At 33.2% G+C, this 20,095-nt stretch overlaps 3 protein-coding genes across 4 annotated transcripts; all 3 read left to right on the forward strand.

Moving 5' to 3' along the window:
* Positions 1–1,647: 1,647 nt before the first annotated feature.
* On the forward strand, positions 1,648–3,566 carry LOC146909947 (peroxidase A2-like). Its single transcript, XM_085730665.1, has 4 exons — positions 1,648–1,987; positions 2,070–2,264; positions 2,409–2,574; positions 2,915–3,566. Exons 1-4 carry the CDS (start codon positions 1,778–1,780, stop codon positions 3,331–3,333), a joined length of 990 nt encoding a protein of 329 aa, XP_085586791.1. The 5' UTR covers positions 1,648–1,777; the 3' UTR covers positions 3,334–3,566.
* A 5,414-nt stretch (positions 3,567–8,980) lies between these two features.
* On the forward strand, positions 8,981–14,221 carry LOC146909948 (uncharacterized). The gene is made up of 3 exons (XM_085729391.1): positions 8,981–9,743; positions 10,019–10,825; positions 14,169–14,221. Exons 1-3 carry the CDS (start codon positions 8,981–8,983, stop codon positions 14,219–14,221), a joined length of 1,623 nt encoding a protein of 540 aa, XP_085585517.1.
* Positions 13,635–17,013, forward strand: LOC146909949 (uncharacterized). 2 transcript variants are annotated; one of them, XR_015020618.1, is made up of 3 exons: positions 13,635–13,907; positions 14,309–15,764; positions 16,759–17,013. XR_015020618.1 is itself a non-coding variant. In XM_085730666.1 (2 exons), the coding sequence occupies exon 2, from the start codon at positions 14,327–14,329 to the stop codon at positions 15,686–15,688; it is 1,362 nt and encodes a 453-aa protein (XP_085586792.1). In that variant the 5' UTR covers positions 13,635–13,907; positions 14,309–14,326; the 3' UTR covers positions 15,689–15,820. The 2 variants fall into 2 exon arrangements, 1 of the variants encoding a protein (XP_085586792.1); XM_085730666.1 differs by lacking the exon at positions 16,759–17,013 and having other exon boundaries at positions 14,309–15,820.
* Positions 17,014–20,095: the final 3,082 nt, after the last annotated feature.

The raw sequence follows: 20,095 nt of genomic DNA on the forward strand, positions 1-20,095 counted from the left end.
CTTCTCCGTTAACAACGTGATATGTAATTTATAACATAACAATATAAAATATTTTACATTTGCTTGAAGCAGGGTTAAATCCATATATAGAAACCTTTGTTTCTTTTTAACGGGGGATATATCACTGTCGTAGATTATTCAATACAATATTACCGAATGATCTGCTCGTCAATCTTTTTATACTTTTACTCCATGTTTTGTGTTGAAACGTTGCTATAAGTAGGATCACGGTCACTGTCTATTTTTAGACCATATCTAGGATTACAGATGGACAAAGTATTACTGAATCATTGCAATGATCAGTCAAATATAGATGTCTGAAACTTTTTGCTCTTTGTTTTCTGATAGTAAAAAAATAAGAAATGGTCTTTCGTCTAAGAGTCAATAATTGAATTATTACCGTTAGTAAAGAAAAACTGAATTATAAACTATTTCCATTTTTCCATCTATAGTAAAAATTATAATTTTTTGTATAAAGGTTCGAACGTGTATTTGAGGAAGAAAAAAAAAAGGCATTACCCTTATCATATATTTTTTCTAAAATGTATGTCAAAATTCTCCAATGTGGACTTTAATCAGTAAAATTATCAACAAATTAAAACTAATTCGTCAACCAAAAAATATACACGAAAATAAACCAAAAAATTAAAACTAATATATATAGACACACACGCAACTAAAATTTGAAAAAATATATATCATGATTTTTCTTTCTATTACTTTTCGCAAGTTTCATGGCATCCATAATAAATTCTTTTTTCACTAATAAATCATAAGTCACCTAATAGTATAACATGTTGAGGAGGGATCATCTCTATTTCTCAATAGAAATAGATGACAATGTTGTTATTGTTTTAGTGTCTAACCGGTCTAAATTTCTAAAAACGACGACATGTATATTACCGATAGAGATTATCCCTACTAATAAACAAAATTGACTATATTTTTAAAGACCAAAATTTATTTAACCCTACTATTAATAGTATTTTGTACAAATAGGAATCTCTCCATTTCTTTGAAGTTCTATATTTTAAATCAGATATATGTAATGAATTTTGAAAAATGAATATTTACTTGAAAGAGTGAGCAGAGGGGAGTATATAATTTGATCTTTATACATTCAAAATTGGAAAATGTTGGATAGAGCAAAAAAAAATTATCCCGACTACTTCACAATTACGTATTGCTAGCTAGTTAGCCCATCTACCCCGTTGTTTTGAATGAATTTCGAAATTAAATGATACAAATAATAGTTTAGGATGTTTTAAAAAAAGGTCCACACGTTTCTCAAAAGAGGAATGGATGCCTCACGTTTTTTCTATCAGTTGAAAATGGATGTCCATATTGTTTCGTGAAACCATCGTGAGTTATTCCCTCGTGATAAATAGTATAGCTCTTCAAAATACTAGTAATATAGAGCTCCAAGTAAATGGAGACATTCCAAAAATATGGATACATTCCTAATTGTAGGTTCCAAATTATTAATTTGATGATAATGAGGGCTAATTGTAGCACAATAATGTTATGTACCAATCATTATGGTTGAATTTTCCTTTCCACGTCCCCTTGTGTACCTAATGATGAGTATTACAATTCTTATCTTTTGATTTTTTACTATTTATAGCTTGCTTACAGTTCTAAGTAATGAATGACCCAATGAAAACTTTATCTTCAAGTAAATATTATAAAATAATTGAAGACACACATTCTTCAATATATATACGTTGTTAACTCCTCAGATATTTCATCAAGAAATCAAACTCCAAAAAAGCCAACCATGTTTTCTCCTACTTTTTATTCCATTTTCACAGTGCTAATAGTCCTCCTTCTTAATCCATCACATGCTCAACTAACCTCAACATTCTACTCGAAAACATGCCCCAATGTTTCTTCCATAGTGAGAAATGTTGTTCAGCAAGCTCTGCAAAATGATCCTCGTATTACCGCGAGCCTAACCCGTCTTCAGTTTCATGATTGCTTTGTTAATGTAATTTCTAATACTTTTTGATTAATGAGCTAGAGTTTAGGTGATTAATTAATAACTAATGTTATTAATTTGTGTATTTCAGGGATGTGATGCATCTCTTTTATTAGATCAAGGTGGAAACATAACACTAAGTGAGAAAAATGCTGTTCCTAACAATAATTCAGCTCGTGGCTTTGATGTAGTTGACAAAATCAAAACCTCTGTTGAAAATTCATGTCCTGCTGTTGTGTCTTGTGCTGATATTTTGGCTCTTGCTGCTGAAGCTTCTGTATCTTTGGTACCTAATTCATATTTAGTTAATTATTTATCATTACAATTTTACTCTCAAATTTCTTAGCAAACTAATATTTATCATGGTTTGATACATTTAGCTAAAAAGATGCATAAATATAGTGATGTTTATGATGATGTATATTTGCAGTCAGGAGGTCCTTCATGGAATGTACTACTTGGCAGAAGGGATGGTCTGATTGCAAACCAATCTGGTGCCAACACATCCATTCCTGCTCCAACTGAAAGCTTAGCCAATGTCACTGCCAAATTTTCTGCTGTTGGCTTAAACACAAGTGATCTAGTTGCATTATCTGGTAATCACACTTACTTCTCTAATTTAGACTTTAATTAGAATATGTTGGATTAGGATATATAAATATCTTGAATAAAACTTAAAAAAATCTTACATGAACTATGAGTTTATTAAATAGCAAGTTTTCATGAGTTAAACTAGGCCTTAGTCGTTCAGTTAGTGCAGTCAAATTTCAACAATTATATCTAATGGTTGAAATTTGGACGCACGACGGAATGATTGAAGAGATTCATAGCAAATAAGTTTTGTAAAAAATTATTGATTTCATTATGTGTCAGTATGATACTAAGCATTTTTTTTTTTTAACTATTGGTTGACACAAATGGATCAACTTGAATTAGGTGCACATACTTTTGGTCGTGCACAATGTAGATTTTTCAACCAAAGACTATTCAACTTCAGTGGCACAGGTAAGCCTGATCCAACACTGAATTCAACATATCTAGCAACTCTACAACAAAATTGTCCACAAAATGGAAGTGGTAACACACTAAACAATCTTGACCCTTCATCACCAAACAATTTCGACAACAACTACTTCAAGAATCTTCTCAAAAATCAAGGTCTTCTTCAAACGGACCAAGAATTGTTTTCCACTAATGGTGCTGCTACAATCTCCATTGTTAACAACTTTGCAAGCAACCAAACAGCTTTTTTTGAAGCCTTTGTTCAGTCCATGATTAACATGGGTAATATCAGTCCATTAATGGGAAGTCAAGGAGAAATTAGATCCAATTGTAGGAAAGTTAATGGAAGTTGAAATGGGGAGGATCGTCATACATGCATGATAGTCTTTGTACAAGATATTCTTACTTCACTTGTATGCTCGAACTATAAGACCTTATTTGTGTGATCCTGATTTAATAAAATACGGTAAAATTGTTTTATCATTTTTTTTTTGTTGATGAAATTGTTTTTTTTTGTTGTTGTTTTGTTTTGAGAGGATTGACAAAATTGTTTATCAATATTAAATAAAATAATGTTTGTGTTGAACACGCATTTGTTGAACTTTTCAATATATAGTCTCTACTCTTTTTTGTTATGATAAATTATGAATAAATTATACGAGAAGATCTTTAAATTAATTATTTATAACAAGTTGATACTTTAAAAAAATTACCATATCATATGCGTCTTTTAAATTATTTAATTGTAATAAATCAATCCTTTAAACTTTTTCCGTACCACTTAAGTTCTTTAAAAGACTAACTTATTATAATTTTTTTTTTTGAGATACTAACTTATTATAATTAAATAACTTAAATTGACATAAATGGTACGGAAAAAAAACTTAAAAGGTAGATTACAAAATGCTCATGCAAAAATAGGGATCAAAATCCCACATTTGCAAGTTGCAGCACTTAACAAATGAAAATGTTATGTAACGAATTATGTCAAAGAAAAGTTTAAACAGTGTTTACCCCCTATTATTTGGGTAAATTTTGCTTTACCTCCATAAAAAAAGTTTCGGATTCCAACTTTGCAATTTAAAATTCTTTGGTTTTAGTCTTTCATGATATCAAATTTCAAAATTTAAGATACGTCCACCCTCTATAAATTAAGTGAATTTTAGTTTACCTCTGTCATATCATCTTTTTTGTACGGTCAAAATCCATTAGGTACAAAACCAAAAAATCTATAAATTACAAAGTTGGAACCTAAAGTTTTTTTAACCAGGGATAAACCAAAAGTCGTCAAAATGATAGGGAATAAACATCATTTAAAATGTTAAGTAACTAATTAAAAATGTTTTAGTAGATAAAAACAATTAAAATGTGATTAAACCTTTAAATTAAGGGTTTTGCTAGAAGACACCTTTTATGAAGGTGTCTTTTAGCAAGTTATTCTATGAGCATTTTCTAAAAGACACAAACTAATTTTTATGAAGGTGTCTTTTAGGAAAGTTATAACTAAAAAGTGAAAATCACACCTTAAGGTGTGGATTGCTAAAAGACACCTTCATGGATGTCTTATAGCAAAACCCTTAAATTAATATCACAATTAATTAATGGTTATTTGAAAGAAATAAAAAACCAAACCATCTGTCTGACACTCTCACTAATTGTTTGTTTGGTAGAGGTGATTTAGGAGAGAGAGAAGTTGGGGAGAGAGAGAGATACAAGAGAAGATGGGTATTTCTCCAGTTTTACACGAGAATTAGGGGGGAGAGAGTTTTTAGGCATGTGCCCACATGTTTTAGAATCTCTCCTGATGTGGGAATAAATAGGATAGAGAGTCTCTTTTTCCAATTGTGTCCTTGTATACTTATAAACCAATTTGCATATAGTTTAATGGGTGTTGCAATTTATTCAAGCTAGTACTCAAATCGGTTGGAAATAAAATTAATATTAATGTAGAACCGCAGCTTGTTCGGGCACTGGGAAAAACCGTGGTGGTGGGATTTTTGGGGCTGAGTTTTATTATTTTAACATAAAAATTTAATGATCAAAATTTAATTATATTTAACTAGTCAATTAAGTTAAATAAAGTATACTATTCCTCTCAGTTGTCTAATTACAGTATATTATACGCAATTATATAGGACTGGTTCTTTAATTTTCTAATTCAAGGGTATTTTTGACATTTCAAAAATAAATGTATTTCTTTCTCTCCTATTTCTCTTATCTTTCTCTTATTCCAAACAATACAATAAATCTACTCTATTTCTCACTTATTTCTCTCTTCTCATACTCTCTCTCACATATTTATCTCTTCACAACTTCTCTTCCTAGTTCCTAACCAAACACACCCTAAGAGATCGAAAAAGAAATAAATTAAACCGAACAATAAAATTAAGGGTTAATAGGGCTTTACCCCCCTGCCATTTGGACGACTTTTGGTTTACCCCCTATGGAAAAAAAACTTGAAGATTCCCCCTGTAAAATAAAGATTCCTTGGTTTACCCCCCCAAAGCCAACAGTCAGCATATGACTGGACAAATTTGATGACGTGGCGTGCTGACATGGTATTTTATTTATTTTTTGATTTTTTTTAATTTCCATGTGGCATAATTAAAAAAAATTTAAAAAAAGAAAAAAATTAAAAAAAAAACTTTTTTATAAACCCAAAAAATCTTTTTATTTTGAAAAAAATCTAAACTTTTTTTAATTTCATTTTTTTCTATTTTTTTATTTTGATAATTAAATTTCAGAACTTTTAAATATCTTCTTAAATTAAAAAAAAATCTGATTTTTTTCTAATTTTTTAAATTTAAAAAAAACTGAATGTTTTAAAAAAAATATGAATGTTTTAAAAATCTAAATGTCATAAAAAATTAAAATAAAATGAAATTAAAAAAACAAATTCTTATAAAAATTATGGAATAAAATTTTCGAATTTTTTCTATATTTAATTTCTCTGAAAAAAAAAATGAAATTAAGATTTTGACAATTATAATAAAAATAGAATTTTCAGATTATATAATTTTCCATAAAAATGTAATTTTTCAGATTATATAATTTTAAAAATTATGTTAAAAAAGATGAAATACCTAAAATACCCTCGATAAATTAAAAAAAAAATCCCATTTCTTTTTCTCTCTTCTTCTCCAACGTGAATCTCATTTCCAGATTCTTAATTTTTAATTTTTTTATTACATCTCACTTATAAAATAACTTAATAAATTAAAAAATAACTTAAAAAAATCAAGATTATTAAAAAAACTTTAAAATTAATTTTTTTTTCTCCTCTTCTTTCTCCAGCGCCTTCTCTTCTCTCCTCCTTCATCAACTCAACATCAACAACACACAACAATCCACAACAACAACACATCAATCTCATCATCTTTTCCATAAACTACACAACATCATAAAAACAAAATTTGAACAACAACAACACATCAATCTCATGATGTTTTCCATAAACTACACAACATCATAGAAACTCAATCTGGGCAAGAAAAAATTGAACAACCCTTTTTTCATTTTTTTGAGAAGAAGGAAACAAAATGCGCCCCTGTTCAAAGAAGAAGAATAGGAATCAAAATCATGTCCAATTCGAATTTTACAAGAGAAATTTGGGGATTTTAGGATTTTAGGGATTTGAAAAATTGGGGTTTTTGAATAAATCTTTTCCATCTGATTTTGTTTTCCTGGTTTGAAATTGGGTTGAAGAAGATATGATTGATTTGATTTTGTTGTTCTTCTTCTTGTTTTTGTTGTTGTTGAAGGAGTGAAAAAGAAGAAGAAAAGGATGAAGAGAAGGGAAGAAGAAAAGGATACGGTGGAGAGAAGAGAGAAAGATGATTTTTTTGTTTTTAAGTTTTTTTTTAATTGTAAATAAAAAATAAAAAGGACATATAAATGATAAATATAATTTTTTTTTCTTGTCAAATTTTTTTTTTTTAAATAAAAAGATTTTTTGGGTTTATAAAAAAAAATTAATTTTGCCACGTGGAAATTAAAAAAAATAAAAAAGTAAATAAAATACCATGTCAGCACACCACATCACCATTTTTATCCAGTCAGCTGCTGACTGTTGGCTTTGGGGGGGTAAACCAAGGAATCTTGAAATTACAAGTGGGAATCTACAAGTTCTTTTTTTTTTACGGGGGGTAAACCAAAAGTCGCCCAAATGGCGGGGGGTAAACCCCTATTAACCCTAAAATTAAAAACACATAAAGTGCTAGGATTGAAAGTATATAGAAGTCAAAAAAAACAAAAGCACATAACTAGGGATGTTCAAAACCGAACCAACCCAATAGAAAAACCGCAAACCAAACCAATCCAAACCGAAACCGCAAAAAACCGCACTTAGTTCGGATGAATTCGGATGACTTTTGCACTGAACCGCGCGGTTTGGTTCGGTTTGCGGTTTGCATCTCAGCAACCGAACCAAACCAAACCAAACCGCAAGAATAATCAATATTACTTAAACTTGTACTAGCCCAATTACATAGCTCAAGAATAATCTCTTTTGATTCGATTTTTCCATTGTTGCACCATCAGGTTCGATTCTAATTCATTTCCAGTGATGAATTTGTTTCTTTTTCTTCCCAATAATATGTTTCATGCTTATGTTTCTTCTTAATTTTACCTATTTTGATATAAGTTTTGTTTGGTTTTAATCTGGTTAGTTTTAATCTGGTTAGAACTCCCAAGTTGGAAATATTAGAGTTAAAGTAATATTTTTTTTATCTCGCGATAAACCGCACCAACCGAACCAATCCAAACCGCATTGGTTTGGTTTGGATGACTTTTTAAAAATCAACCGAACCAAACCAAACCGCATGCTTTTTTATCTCGCGGTTTGGATGACTTTTATGCTCAAAACCGAACCAAACCGCACCGCGAACACCCCTACACATAACCATAAAAATTATTTTTTGGAATTATTTCAAAAGAATAATAATCATGCGGTCACTGTGGTACAAGTGATTCGGCAGTCCGTGTCGGATGAGGATAATGTCACACTCACTGCACCTTTCACTAAGGATGAATTTAGTGAGGCTATGTTCTCCATGCACCCGGATAAATGCTCTGGACCGGATGGTTATAGTCCGGGTTTTTATCAACAATTTTGGAACTTGTGTAGTGATGAAATTTTTAAAGAATGCTGCATTTGGCTTGATACAGGGTATTTCCCACCTGATCTGAACATGACGAACATTGCCTTAATCCCAAAGGGTAATTCCCAGACTTCTATGAAGGATTGGTGCCCCATTGCTCTCTGCAACGTGCTTTACAAGCTCATCTCAAAGGTACTTGCTAATAGACTCAAAATTATTCTTCATAAGTGCATATCTGATAATCAGTCAGCTTTCGTTCCTAATAGATCCATTCTGGATAATGCGATGGTTGCTATTGAAGTTATCCATTTTATGAAGACAAAAACTAGAGGTCATGATAAGTTTGTTGCTCTGAAACTTGACATTAGCAAAGCTTATGATATAATGGATTGGGATTATCTGAAGGCGGTTATGGAAAAGATGAGATTTAGCTATAAATGGATTCAGTGGATGACAATGTGTGTTGAATCTGTTGATTATAGCGTTCTTGTGAATGGGGATCATGTTGGACCAATTATTCCAGGGCGAGGTCTATGACAAGGGGATCCACTTTCCCCGTACCTGTTTATCATTTGTGCGGAAGGTCTTTCTTCCTTAAAACGAAATGCCGAGGAAAATGGAACTATTTCAGGCACTAGTATCTGTCGCGGAGCTCCGTCTGTGTTCTCATTTGTTGTTTGCTGATGACTGTTTTTTGTTCTTTAAAGCGGAAGGAAGTCAAACACAAGTTATGAAAGATATTCTGAACACTTATGAGGCAGCGTCTGGTCAAGCAATTAGTTTGCCGAAGTAAGAAATTTTCTATAGTAGGAATGTGCCTGATGCCCTAAAAAATAGCATCACCAACATTTTGGCGGTCCGGGCTGTTTTGGGAACAGGAAAGTACTTATGTATGCCATCCATGATAGGAAGGGATAGGACGGCTACCTTCGCTTTTATTAAAGACCGTGTGTGGCAAAGAATCAACTTTTGGAGCAGCAAGTGTCTTTCGAAGGCGGGGCGGGAGGTTATGATTAAGTCGGTACTCCAAGCTATTCCGTCTTATGTAATGAGTCTTTTCCAAATACCAGATACACTCATTACTTCTATCGAAAGGATGATGAACTCATTTTGGTGGGGACACGGTAGAACCACCCATAGAGGCATAAATTGGTTGAGCTGGGAAAAGTTGTCCATGCACAAATCTCAAGGAGGAATGGGTTTCAAGGATCTCTCCGCTTTCAACCTTGCAATGTTAGGAAAGCAAGCTTGGAAATTCCTTTCAGAACCTCAATCCATTGTCTCTCGCATTTTTAAAGCTCGGTACTTCCCGAATAAGTCCTTTCTTGATGCTAACATTGGCCACAATCCGAGCTTTGTTTGGCGGAGCATTCTACGATCCCGTTTCATTGTCCGTGGTGGAGCAGGATGGAGCATTGGCTCTGGCGCAACAATCCCTATTCTTGATGCACCATGGCTGGCTAATGGTGAGTCAATCAATGGTAACATTGCTGGTGGTTTATATATTTGTGATTTTAATGTTCAAAGTTTATTATCTGAGCATAGTAAATGTTGGAACGCGCCTCTTGTTCAACAGATTTTTAGTAATGACATAGCTGAAACAATATTACATACGCCTCTGTATGAGCAAGTTGTCCATGATCATCTCATATGGAAAGCGGAAAGTAATGGTTGTTACTCGGTGCGGAGTGCATACTGATTATGTGTGGAAGAGTTAATTGATGTGTCTCATCTACGTCGTCCGGGTAATTGGCAGAATATTTGGCGTTTAAAGGTACCGCTGAAAGTCAAAAATCTGTTTAAAGGTGACGTGGGTGTTTACCAACTAGAGTTCGTTTGCAAGATAAAGGGGTCTCGTGTCCGACGATTTGTGGAACTTGCGGTGCTGATCATGAGGACTTGAATCACCTTCTGTTTGAATGTTCTTTTTCTATTCAAGTTTGGAATTCTGCCGGAATTTGGTATGAAGTTCAACACGCAGCCATACAGTCGGATTCTGCTATAAATGCCATTTTCTACTTGCTACAGAATCTGCCACTGAACATTCAACAACGCGTTGCTGCTATTATTTGGAGTTTGTGGAAGCATCGAAATCTTAAAATTTGGGAGAATGCTGATGAAAACAGTGCCCAAGTTGTTGACAGGGCTCGGCACTTGATTGAAGATTGGCAGGAAGCTAATATACCGTGTCCAGCAACATCCCAGCAAGTGAATGCACAACAGCAGCAGTCTGTTATCCCTCTGCAGACTCACGTACAGCAACATCAAAGCAGACCAGCAGGTTCTGTTCACCCGAAATGGACGCCACCTAACATTGGAAGGTTCAAATGCAACGTAGATGCGGCCTTTTCGGAACAATTTCATAGGACAGGCATCAGTGTATGTATTTGTGATGATTCGGGAACTTTTGTGCTAGCTAAAGTGCTGCAATTTAATCAAATATACCCTATAGCAGTTGGCGAGGCATTGGGTCTATTTCATGCACTTCAATGGATGCAAGATATGCAATTTGATAATATAGACTTTGAGCTTAACTCAAAAATCACTCGAGATGCTTTTCATTCCCGCACGGCTGATGTTACTGAGTTTGGTCATATAATTGCCGCGTGTCGAGGGATATTTTCCACCTCTTTTACAAACTCCCAGGTTGAGTTTATTAGGCGACAAGCGAATGCGGCGGCTCATGCCTTAGCAAGAGAAGCCACATCCTTAGCTAGTCCCATTACTTATTTTGTTATCCCACAATGTATTGAATCTATTATTATAATTATAAATGAAATGCTATAAGCATCTTTCTTTCAAAAAAACAAAAGCAACGCTTCCAACCCAACAAAAGCAAATGCAAGAGTAGTCACACCTAAGTATATAATTGGTTGAGTACTCCATTGATAGAAATTTTAGTAGAACCATTTAGATTTAGTTTGATCCACGATCAAACCATAAGTTTCACTAAGCCAACAAGATGGCCATTAAGACTCTTAATTACCACCACAAATTAATTACGCTACTTTCAAATAATCCACAAGCAAGACATCCTTATCGAAATAAGACACTTTAATTTTTTTCGTGTGAAAAACCAAACCTAAAAATTGAATAGTATGACTAGAGTTATTGTTCAAAAAATTACCACTAACATCTAACCAAGACAAAACGTCCCACCAAAACTTACAAGAGATATGATAGTGAAAAAAACAATCTTTAGATGTTTCATTTATGTTACATCATTCCTCACACATAATGGAACTATTTAAATCTAACACTTATTGAAACTCTCGAGGAAGTTCTTACTTAATCATTCGTCTCGCCAGCTCATATCAGCAAAAATAAATCACGAATTTTATGTAAGAAAATTATCTAATATTTTGAAAATTGGAGGATGTAATTTATACATTTAAAAAATCGATTAAATTGGAGTATAATTGAAAATAGAACTATCAAACACAAAGTTAATTGAAAATTACATTATTTTTGTTAGGAGCGTATCGTAGCAACTAAAAGAAAAATCAAGATCAAAACTTACCTTTATGTTAATTAGGTTTTATATTATTTTATGAAGTTGTTTATTGGCTATAAATTTTTCAATTAAAGGTGAATAAATGAGGTGTTCAAAATTTAAACTTCAACCTCTTCATATTGTAATACATTGTCTCTGTTAGTCGAGCTAAATTCACATAGACAATTAGGTTTCATTTTATAAGGTCACTACGATCCGGGTATATCAATTGTGATAAATAGCTTATACTTTAGATTAATTATAGATCATCATGTCAATTGAATTTATTTCATACTATAAAAAAAATAAACAGTAAACTACTTGACAAAAAAAAATATAGACAATTTCAGTTTCTGATTCATAGTATAAATGATTATATCTATTTATATGAAAAACACGTCAATGAGAAAATGCAAGTCCTTATACAAAATCTATTTCTCATTTATCATTTTACAATTAGGAAAAAAATGGTTGTAGAAAAATGGTGATCAAAATCACCATGTGCAATACTTAACAATTAAAAAAGTTGAGTAAAAAAAGTCTTGTTAACGAGTGCTCCAGGGTCACTCTTTAAGGATTCCAAAAGAAGAAATTATTTTATAAAAAAGTCAAACATTTTAATTTCCGATACATTGATTACACATATTTTCATGATAAGTTACCCTTTAAAGACCTTAACGAGTGCCATTGAGACACTGGTTAACATTTTCCGTAAAAAAAAAAAAGCAATTAAAATGTGATTAAACCTTTAAACTAATACCACACTTAATCAATTAATAATCGTTCTTTAAAGTTTAAACTCAAGTACACTTATTTATTGACGTAAAATAAGCTCAACTATGCTTAAATGAGATATAGAAGAATTTAAACCTGACACTAAAATACAATTACTCAAACTCTTGAGAGTTATTGTCAAAAATTAAAACACTCTTGAAGGAGATATTAATAATCCAATGAAAATTAATCATTCTGAAAGAGATATTAATAGAGTTAAGGGGAATATAATAAACTTTCAAAAATATTTTAAATCACATTTACAATTTAATAAAATCAATTTTTGTTACGCATACGCTTTCATCACACCTCAACTTCATAATTTATTCTTTAGTACCTACAACATTTTATTAATGTAGATGTCAATTTCCTTAAATTTACAACGAGACCCACTAAATTTTTATGATCGTACTCCCTCCTATGTTAAATATAAGTAAAAATTGATCAAATAAAGTTGGTGTCTTTAATTCAAAAGTTGTGTCAAATACATTATTATTTTTTTATATAATTTTGTTTATTTTTGTGACTGATATGGTACAAAATTTGGTGGAATTCTTAAGAATTTCAATAAGGAGTGTGTTTGATATGCTAAAAGGTAAGTATTAGACAGAACAACACATGACAAACTTTTAAGGTATTGAACAATCTTTTGTCTTGTTCGATGTTTGATAGGCAAAATGTTATTTTAGTATTTTAGATAATTTGAATTGAGACAAAAAGCTGTGTTGTGATTTAGTGATGAGATAAACTTTAGTTACTGTTCAATCCTTTGCTACTTAATTTGTCAAGTCTCAAGAACAAATTTAAAGTCAAACGCCGTACAAGTCAAGTTGTCATGTTCACTAACTTTTTATTAGCATATCATACACATCTTAAATATCATATTTACAAATACTCTAAGGGCGTATGTTAAGAAATCTAAAAGAATGAGTTTTATATAGTAAACATTGTGTTTTTGAGACTTTTAAAAAATTGCTCGTGTTCAAGTGTATTATTACAAGTTTTGTTTTGTTAAGGGTATTTATCAGTTTTTTTTCAATCAGGTTACCATATTATAAGAAATTTTCACCGCTGTTTAACGATGACCAATCTCCATAAAATATCTATAAAGTATACAAGGTGTGTTTTCTCCTCCAATCATATTTTTTTTTTCTTATACATTTTCTTTAGCTTACTCTTAGCATTTTCCTTTAACTAATTTTTTTTTTTTGTTGGGTCAAGTCCTAAATCTTATTCTTATCAACTAATATTCCAATGATAAAACAATAAAAAAAATCCAAAAAGACCCAATGGATCATAGTGTTGCAATGTACTGTTGTTCCTTCCTTGTCATCCCATGAACGGCAGTGATAACGCAACTCTGTTTAGAACATACAAACCCAACACCTTCATCACAGCCGTCCATCTCTATCTCACCACCGAACACGCATATAATTTCTCATTCTTCTTCTTCTTTCTCTTTTTTCCTCTTTTTCTCTCTATAAACCCTTTTTCTCTTTCTTTTCTTCTTCACCAGATCGAAAACCAAAATGTTTCAATCCACTATCACCTAAACATTAAGGTCTCTTCCTTCCTTCCTTTAATCACTCTTCTATTTTATTTTTATTTATTTTTTCTTCATAAATTCACAATCACCAAACCCTAATCGGTGTCCATTAACCTAATTCCTCTTCATTTCAACTTCAATTCTAGTAATTCATCTCCGATTATATGGTCAACTTTCATCACTGGATCTGGGATTCTTCATATTTTCTATTTAATTAGGGTTTTCATTTTCCCCCAATTCTATCGATTTTCATTTTTGATTGTTCAATTTTGTCAGCAAACATGGTTTTGTTGGTTAAATCTTTGTCTTTCAAACTTGGGTTTCTTTGATTTGTAATAAAGTTTCGATTTTTAGTTTTTTTTTTACATTTTATTTTTGTGTGTAATTTTTAGCTCTTTGTAATTTGTAATAAAAAGGAAGCTTGAAGTTCTGTGATGGCGGAAGAAAACTCTGATGCAATGAACCTTGATTTGAATCTGGGTCCAGACCCGGAACCACAAACTGGGTCATTAGGGAATGAAGGTTTGAACTTGGATCATTGGATTGAGGAGCCGCTACAGCGAATTAGCGAAGCTGCTGCGAGGCTTAGGGGTAGACAGAGGTGGAGATGGAGGCAACTTTCTCCTCCTTATCCACAACAGCTTCAACGGGTTCTACCTCAACCGTCTTATCATCAAGTTCATCAACTTGCTCCTGCACCCCATATTTATATCCCACCTGAAGCGCGCAATATCTCTATCGAATTGAACAATTTTTTGGTCAATTCGGGGAATGGAATTGGATTACAGGCTGGGGAAGGAAGTGTAGCTGCTGTGGAGAGAATGGAGGAAGAAGAGGCGCCGCTGAAAGCGTGTGAGAATAACAATGGTGTTATGGAGGATGAGACCTTGCAGAAGAATAAGGATGATGTTGAAAAGGCTGGTGGCAGTGATGGGGACTTTTTTGATTGTAATATCTGTTTGGATTTGGCCAAGGAGCCTGTTTTGACTTGCTGTGGTCATCTGTTTTGTTGGCAGTGCTTATATCGATGGCTGCATCTGCATTCAGATGCTAGGGAATGTCCAGTTTGCAAGGGAGAGGTGACAGTTAAGAGTGTTACCCCTATATACGGTCGTGGAAACAGTACCCGTGCTATTGAGGAGGATTCCACTCTAAAAATCCCTCCTAGGCCACAAGCAAAGCGTGTTGAGAGTCTGAGACAAACCCTTCAGAGAAATGCATTTGCTTTCCCTGTGGAGGAGATGATTCGGCGTCTTGGAAACAGAATTGATCTGGCTAGGGATTTATCTCAGCCTAATGAACCAGAAAATGCTCGTGGAACAGCAGAGAGAACTACCTCATTGCTAAGTAGGTTTTTGACATCTCGAGGCATGCGAAGAGAGCAGAATCCTGTGCCACCCCCTGATGATGCTGCGAGTTTGAATCAGAACAATGATAATGGTGCTGAGTTGGGAGGGGATACCCGCAGGGTGCAATCCCTTTTGCTTCGAAGATCACAATCACATAGAGCAACACTTTCAACTCTTTCATCAGCACTTACTTCTGCTGAAAGGTTGGTTGAGGCATATTTCCGTAGCAATCCATTGGGCAGAAACCAAGAACAACCACCTCCTTCAGGTGATGACAGAGATTCCTTTTCAAGCATTGCTGCTGTCATAAATTCCGAGAGCCAAGTGGACACTGCTGTAGAAATTGATTCCATGGTAACCTCTTCTAGGAGGAGAACAGATGCTTCAAGATTGTCTGATGTGGACAGTGGAGATTCTCGTGCTCCAAGGCGTAGACGTCTGAACTGATAGAAGTGTTCTAGATCAAGTTATTTACTATTTTATCATATCATGTAACACATCATAATAATTTTCCAACATCTATGTAAGTTCTTCTTGCTTTGTTATGGCCTTGTAATTTGAAGCATTCACCTTTTACAAGTTTTGGTAGTTTTAAGATGATTTTAGAGTACCTTCACTTCAATTATAAGAATGTCCTTAAAGGTTTCAGCTATTTAGAGTCTGATCATCCAGAAACTAAATTTTGCTGTATAACCATGCTTAAGTTGGCAATTTTATATAGAAGTTATTACCCCGAAGTCTTATTTAATTGTTTGGATTATTTGACCTGAATCGGTCATGCCTTGTAGTCAAACAAGCAATTTATCTGCTGATGCATGCAAGGTTACAACTTACAAATCCAGAACTCATTGCAAAGTTTTAGTTGTGCATGACTGCCTGTGAATTTGTCTAGATTCTTATCAATATATCATCGTTTTATCATGTTTATAGGACAAAAACATAATAGCATTTTCTTTGCTGATATTGATTTAATAGGGTTGATACCATACTTTGCCTATATTTTGCATCATACAGAACCCACAATGAACTTTGTAGATAAAGTAACAGATATATTACCAAGTACTAAAGCTAATTTAAAGTGACACCGTGTTATGTTTTGTCCATCCCATCTTCTATGGACCTCTGATGATTGGTGTCAGGAATTTCCCATAGGGGGATTCGTAGTCGATCCCCCCATAGTTCATACCTAAAAATTCTGAGATGTGCACTTGTCTTTAGAAAAGTTCATAATGAAAATGGAATCCATCTATAGGGGGATTTGTAGGGAATCCCACTTGTCCTCAGCAGAATCCATACTGAAATCTATCTATAGTGAATCAATTCTTCTAGGAATGTTCTATGTAGCACCACTTTTGGTTTGCTTCTATTTGGCTTTGAAATCTTTTCATTCAATTAACTTTTTAAAAGACCCTTTATTGTTGATATTTCAATCTTACTAATGCTTTTCTATGTATTGGTGGTTTCTCAAGTTGTTTTTACTGATTTATTGTTATTCACTTGCGCATTTTCTTGTACAGAAATATTCCATGGGGAAAAGTCAATGGCAAGTGGCAATTCAGGCTCCTTGTTTTCCTTGTCAACAATGCATTGCAAGTTGTACTTTCAGCGAAGTTGTTGTAGGCAGTTAATTATTATAATATATAACAGTGAACAATTATAGATACAGGAGGCCTAGTAGTTACTCTTTTGTTCAGCAGTCTACAAATAGTGATGTGAATGTTCAATTGCCCACATTCTCTGCTAATATTGCATTTAATAGTTTTTCCTGGATAGCCCCTCTTGTTATAGTGTTTTGGTTTCATGTTAGCACTTGGATGTTAGGTGTTCTTGGTAACTTTCGAGTTGGATGCTTGGTGACAAGTGTGTTAACTTCTGATGCCTGAATCTTCAGCTTAATTTATTAATGATAGATTGTTGACAGATTGTAAAGTCACTTTGAATAGAAAAAGAGAGGAATCCAAAAAAGACACTGGATATTTCTCTGCCAAGGGAAATATTCCCATTCTAACTAAACAATTTATTCAAGTATTCAAGTATATTCAACAAAACATGTCTGCGTAAGACACATACCCTTCATCTATTTTCTAACCAATTGAGGTACAGTTAGCTACAACAATATATCCATTACAAGTTACAACCTCCTTCTCAGTAAGCATCCATCAACTGACAATTATCCAACCAACTTCCTTCTAGAATACACTTCAAGTTTCCGTACTTCTTGTTCACTAGCAACATCTCCCTCTGTCAAAGGAACTTTGTCTTCAAGGTTGTAGTGAGGGATTTGGTTTTATATTACCCCAGGTTGCTTCATCCTTAAGTCAATTCTTCCTAGTGAATAAAGTCAACTAAGTTTCTTCGTTCATCAAAGATATGTTTCTTACCATTCGATTAATGACTATTGTTTGATTATCAAACTCTGGATGATAATCATATTCAATTAGTGCCTTGCTTGGTACAATGAGCATACTTAACCTATCCACAGTCACTCAAATGATGCCTTTTCACCCAATATCTTGTATTTACTATGTGGGCAAGTATGACATTTAACCACAAATTTTGTAATATCCCCCTTCATATCCTTCCACTTCAGTGATGGTCCCAAACTTCTGTAGGTTCTGTAAATTTCTGAATGACCGTCAGTCACAATAGTATGAAATTCCTGCAAAAGCTTTGGAAACCAAATTGAAGTTTGTGCCAAAACTAATCTCCTTTGAAATGCAACCAGTTCTACTCCAAGGTGTAATGCAACGGGAAGCTGAGTCCTTTTCCTAATGTTGGATAATATTGCTCAGCTCAACATTAGTTTGAACCTCATCCTGGATGGTAGAATGATCAACCATAACAGCCTAAATATGGCTGACAATTCCAAATCTTCTTTCCTACATCTAGAGAGTGCATCATCCACTCTACTTGTAGTGCCAACTCTGTATGCAATATCAAAATCATGCACCATTAGTTTAGACAACAAATTTTCTGATCTTGAGTGGTCACTCTTTGTTCAAGCAATGCCTCAATTGTTGAATGGCTAACACCAAAACCATCAATTCCTTCTCATAAACAGATCTGGAGAGGTGTTTTGGAGAATTTGGTTTGTTGAAGTAAGTGATTAGTTGCTTTTCTTGTGATAAAACATAACTAATTCCTCTTCACTGACAAAACATTCCACTGAGAAAGGAAAATTAAATTGGGTAAAGCCAACATTGGAATCGTTGTTCCTACCCTCTGCATGTTTTTGCCGAGAATCTCGTTGAAAGGCCACTTTTTCAATATATCAGACAATAGCTTAGCAATCTTTCTATAGTTTATAACACTGACTATAGTAACTAATTAATCCAAAAAATCCTCTCATTTCCCAAAACTATATTTCTTCAAATTAGTATAATATTTGGACCGTTGTAAGGTATTCATTATTTAAGACAACTTCTAAATGTCCCAATTGTGATTCGCAAGACTTGTAATCAACTATTATATATTGTCAACCCATCAGTTTCGTTCTAATACTCAACTTCATACTATTTAGTTTTCATTATTAAATTTATGAACGTAATAGCAGCTTTTTTCTGATATTTTTCATAGTTTTCTATTATACAATTTTGTTAGTAAGATCAACAACACTCTCTCTTCTTTTTGAAAATACACCCTCTAACAACTCTTTCATCTTTTCTTTAATGCAATTATTCACTAATCTTTCATTTTGTTGATAGCAATTTCAAATGAATATAAATATTTGATAATAAAAATTGAAAGTGTTTTTGTTAGGTAAATAAACTTTTGCAGTTAGTATGGTTTGATTATTCCAATCTACTTTAGGTATTCTTTGAATGGAGGAAAAAGTAAAACGAAAATAAACAAGGAAAATGGAAACAGTAGAAATGAGTGGATGTTATTTGAATTGAGAAAATGTTAAGAAAGAGTTTGCTATGTTTTATTTGGTTAGATGAAAAGTGAAAGGAAATATAATAAAAATTTATGAAATATTTTTCTTTCTTGTTATAAAATGAGGAAGGATAAATTGTTGAAATTACGAGGAGTATGTGCTTGGATAAAATTGATTTATTCAATTGAACTAATTTGGTTACATTTCCAAATATTGAAACTATTTCTCACTCCTTACTGTTTTGTCCACGAGCGGTGTCTATTTGACGCAGGTATGGCTTTCGATTATCCCTACAAGGTTCTTTGGAGCTGATAATTTGAACCTCCTAAATGTTATACAAAACTTGGTAGCCGAGATAGGAATCATAGCTTCATTGATTATGTGGAATATGTGTTGTACAAGAATAACTTGTCTTCGAAGGAACACATTCAGAGGAGGTCTCTATAGTTGCTTCAGCTTTTTCCCATCTTCACATATCACAAAGAGCGCTAGGTAACTCAAATTTATCACCTCACACTCTCCGGGACGTCCAAGAGAAGTGTGTTGGCAACATGGTGATCATCATAACTTGGTCCTAAATGCTGATGGTGTTATAACAAACCCGGGACGAACAAGTTATGGTTGTCTTGTGCGCAACTCTAATGACAATTTCTTGTTTTGGTTTGATGGTAGTGTGGGCTTGTAATACATTTTACATTGCAGAGATTCAAGCTTTATTAATAGGAATTACTCTCGGTTGGGAAGCAGGCTTCAACAAAGTTATATGTTTTTCTGATTCACTCCATGTAATTAAGTTAGTAGCAAAGGAAATACCGAAGTTCCATATCTTCCATATCATTATGCTAACCTCTTAGAGATAATTCAAAGTTATCTTGTCAAGAATTGAAGCATCTCTATTCACCACATTCTCAGAGAAGGAAACTCTTATGCAAATATTCTAGCCAAGTTAAAATTAACCATACAAATTCTCTTGCATT

The sequence above is a fragment of the Medicago sativa genome, chromosome 7 (assembly GCF_051527215.1).
Source record: "Medicago sativa cultivar Bolivia chromosome 7, Bolivia_mono, whole genome shotgun sequence".
NCBI classification, from domain to species: Eukaryota; Viridiplantae; Streptophyta; class Magnoliopsida; order Fabales; family Fabaceae; genus Medicago; species Medicago sativa.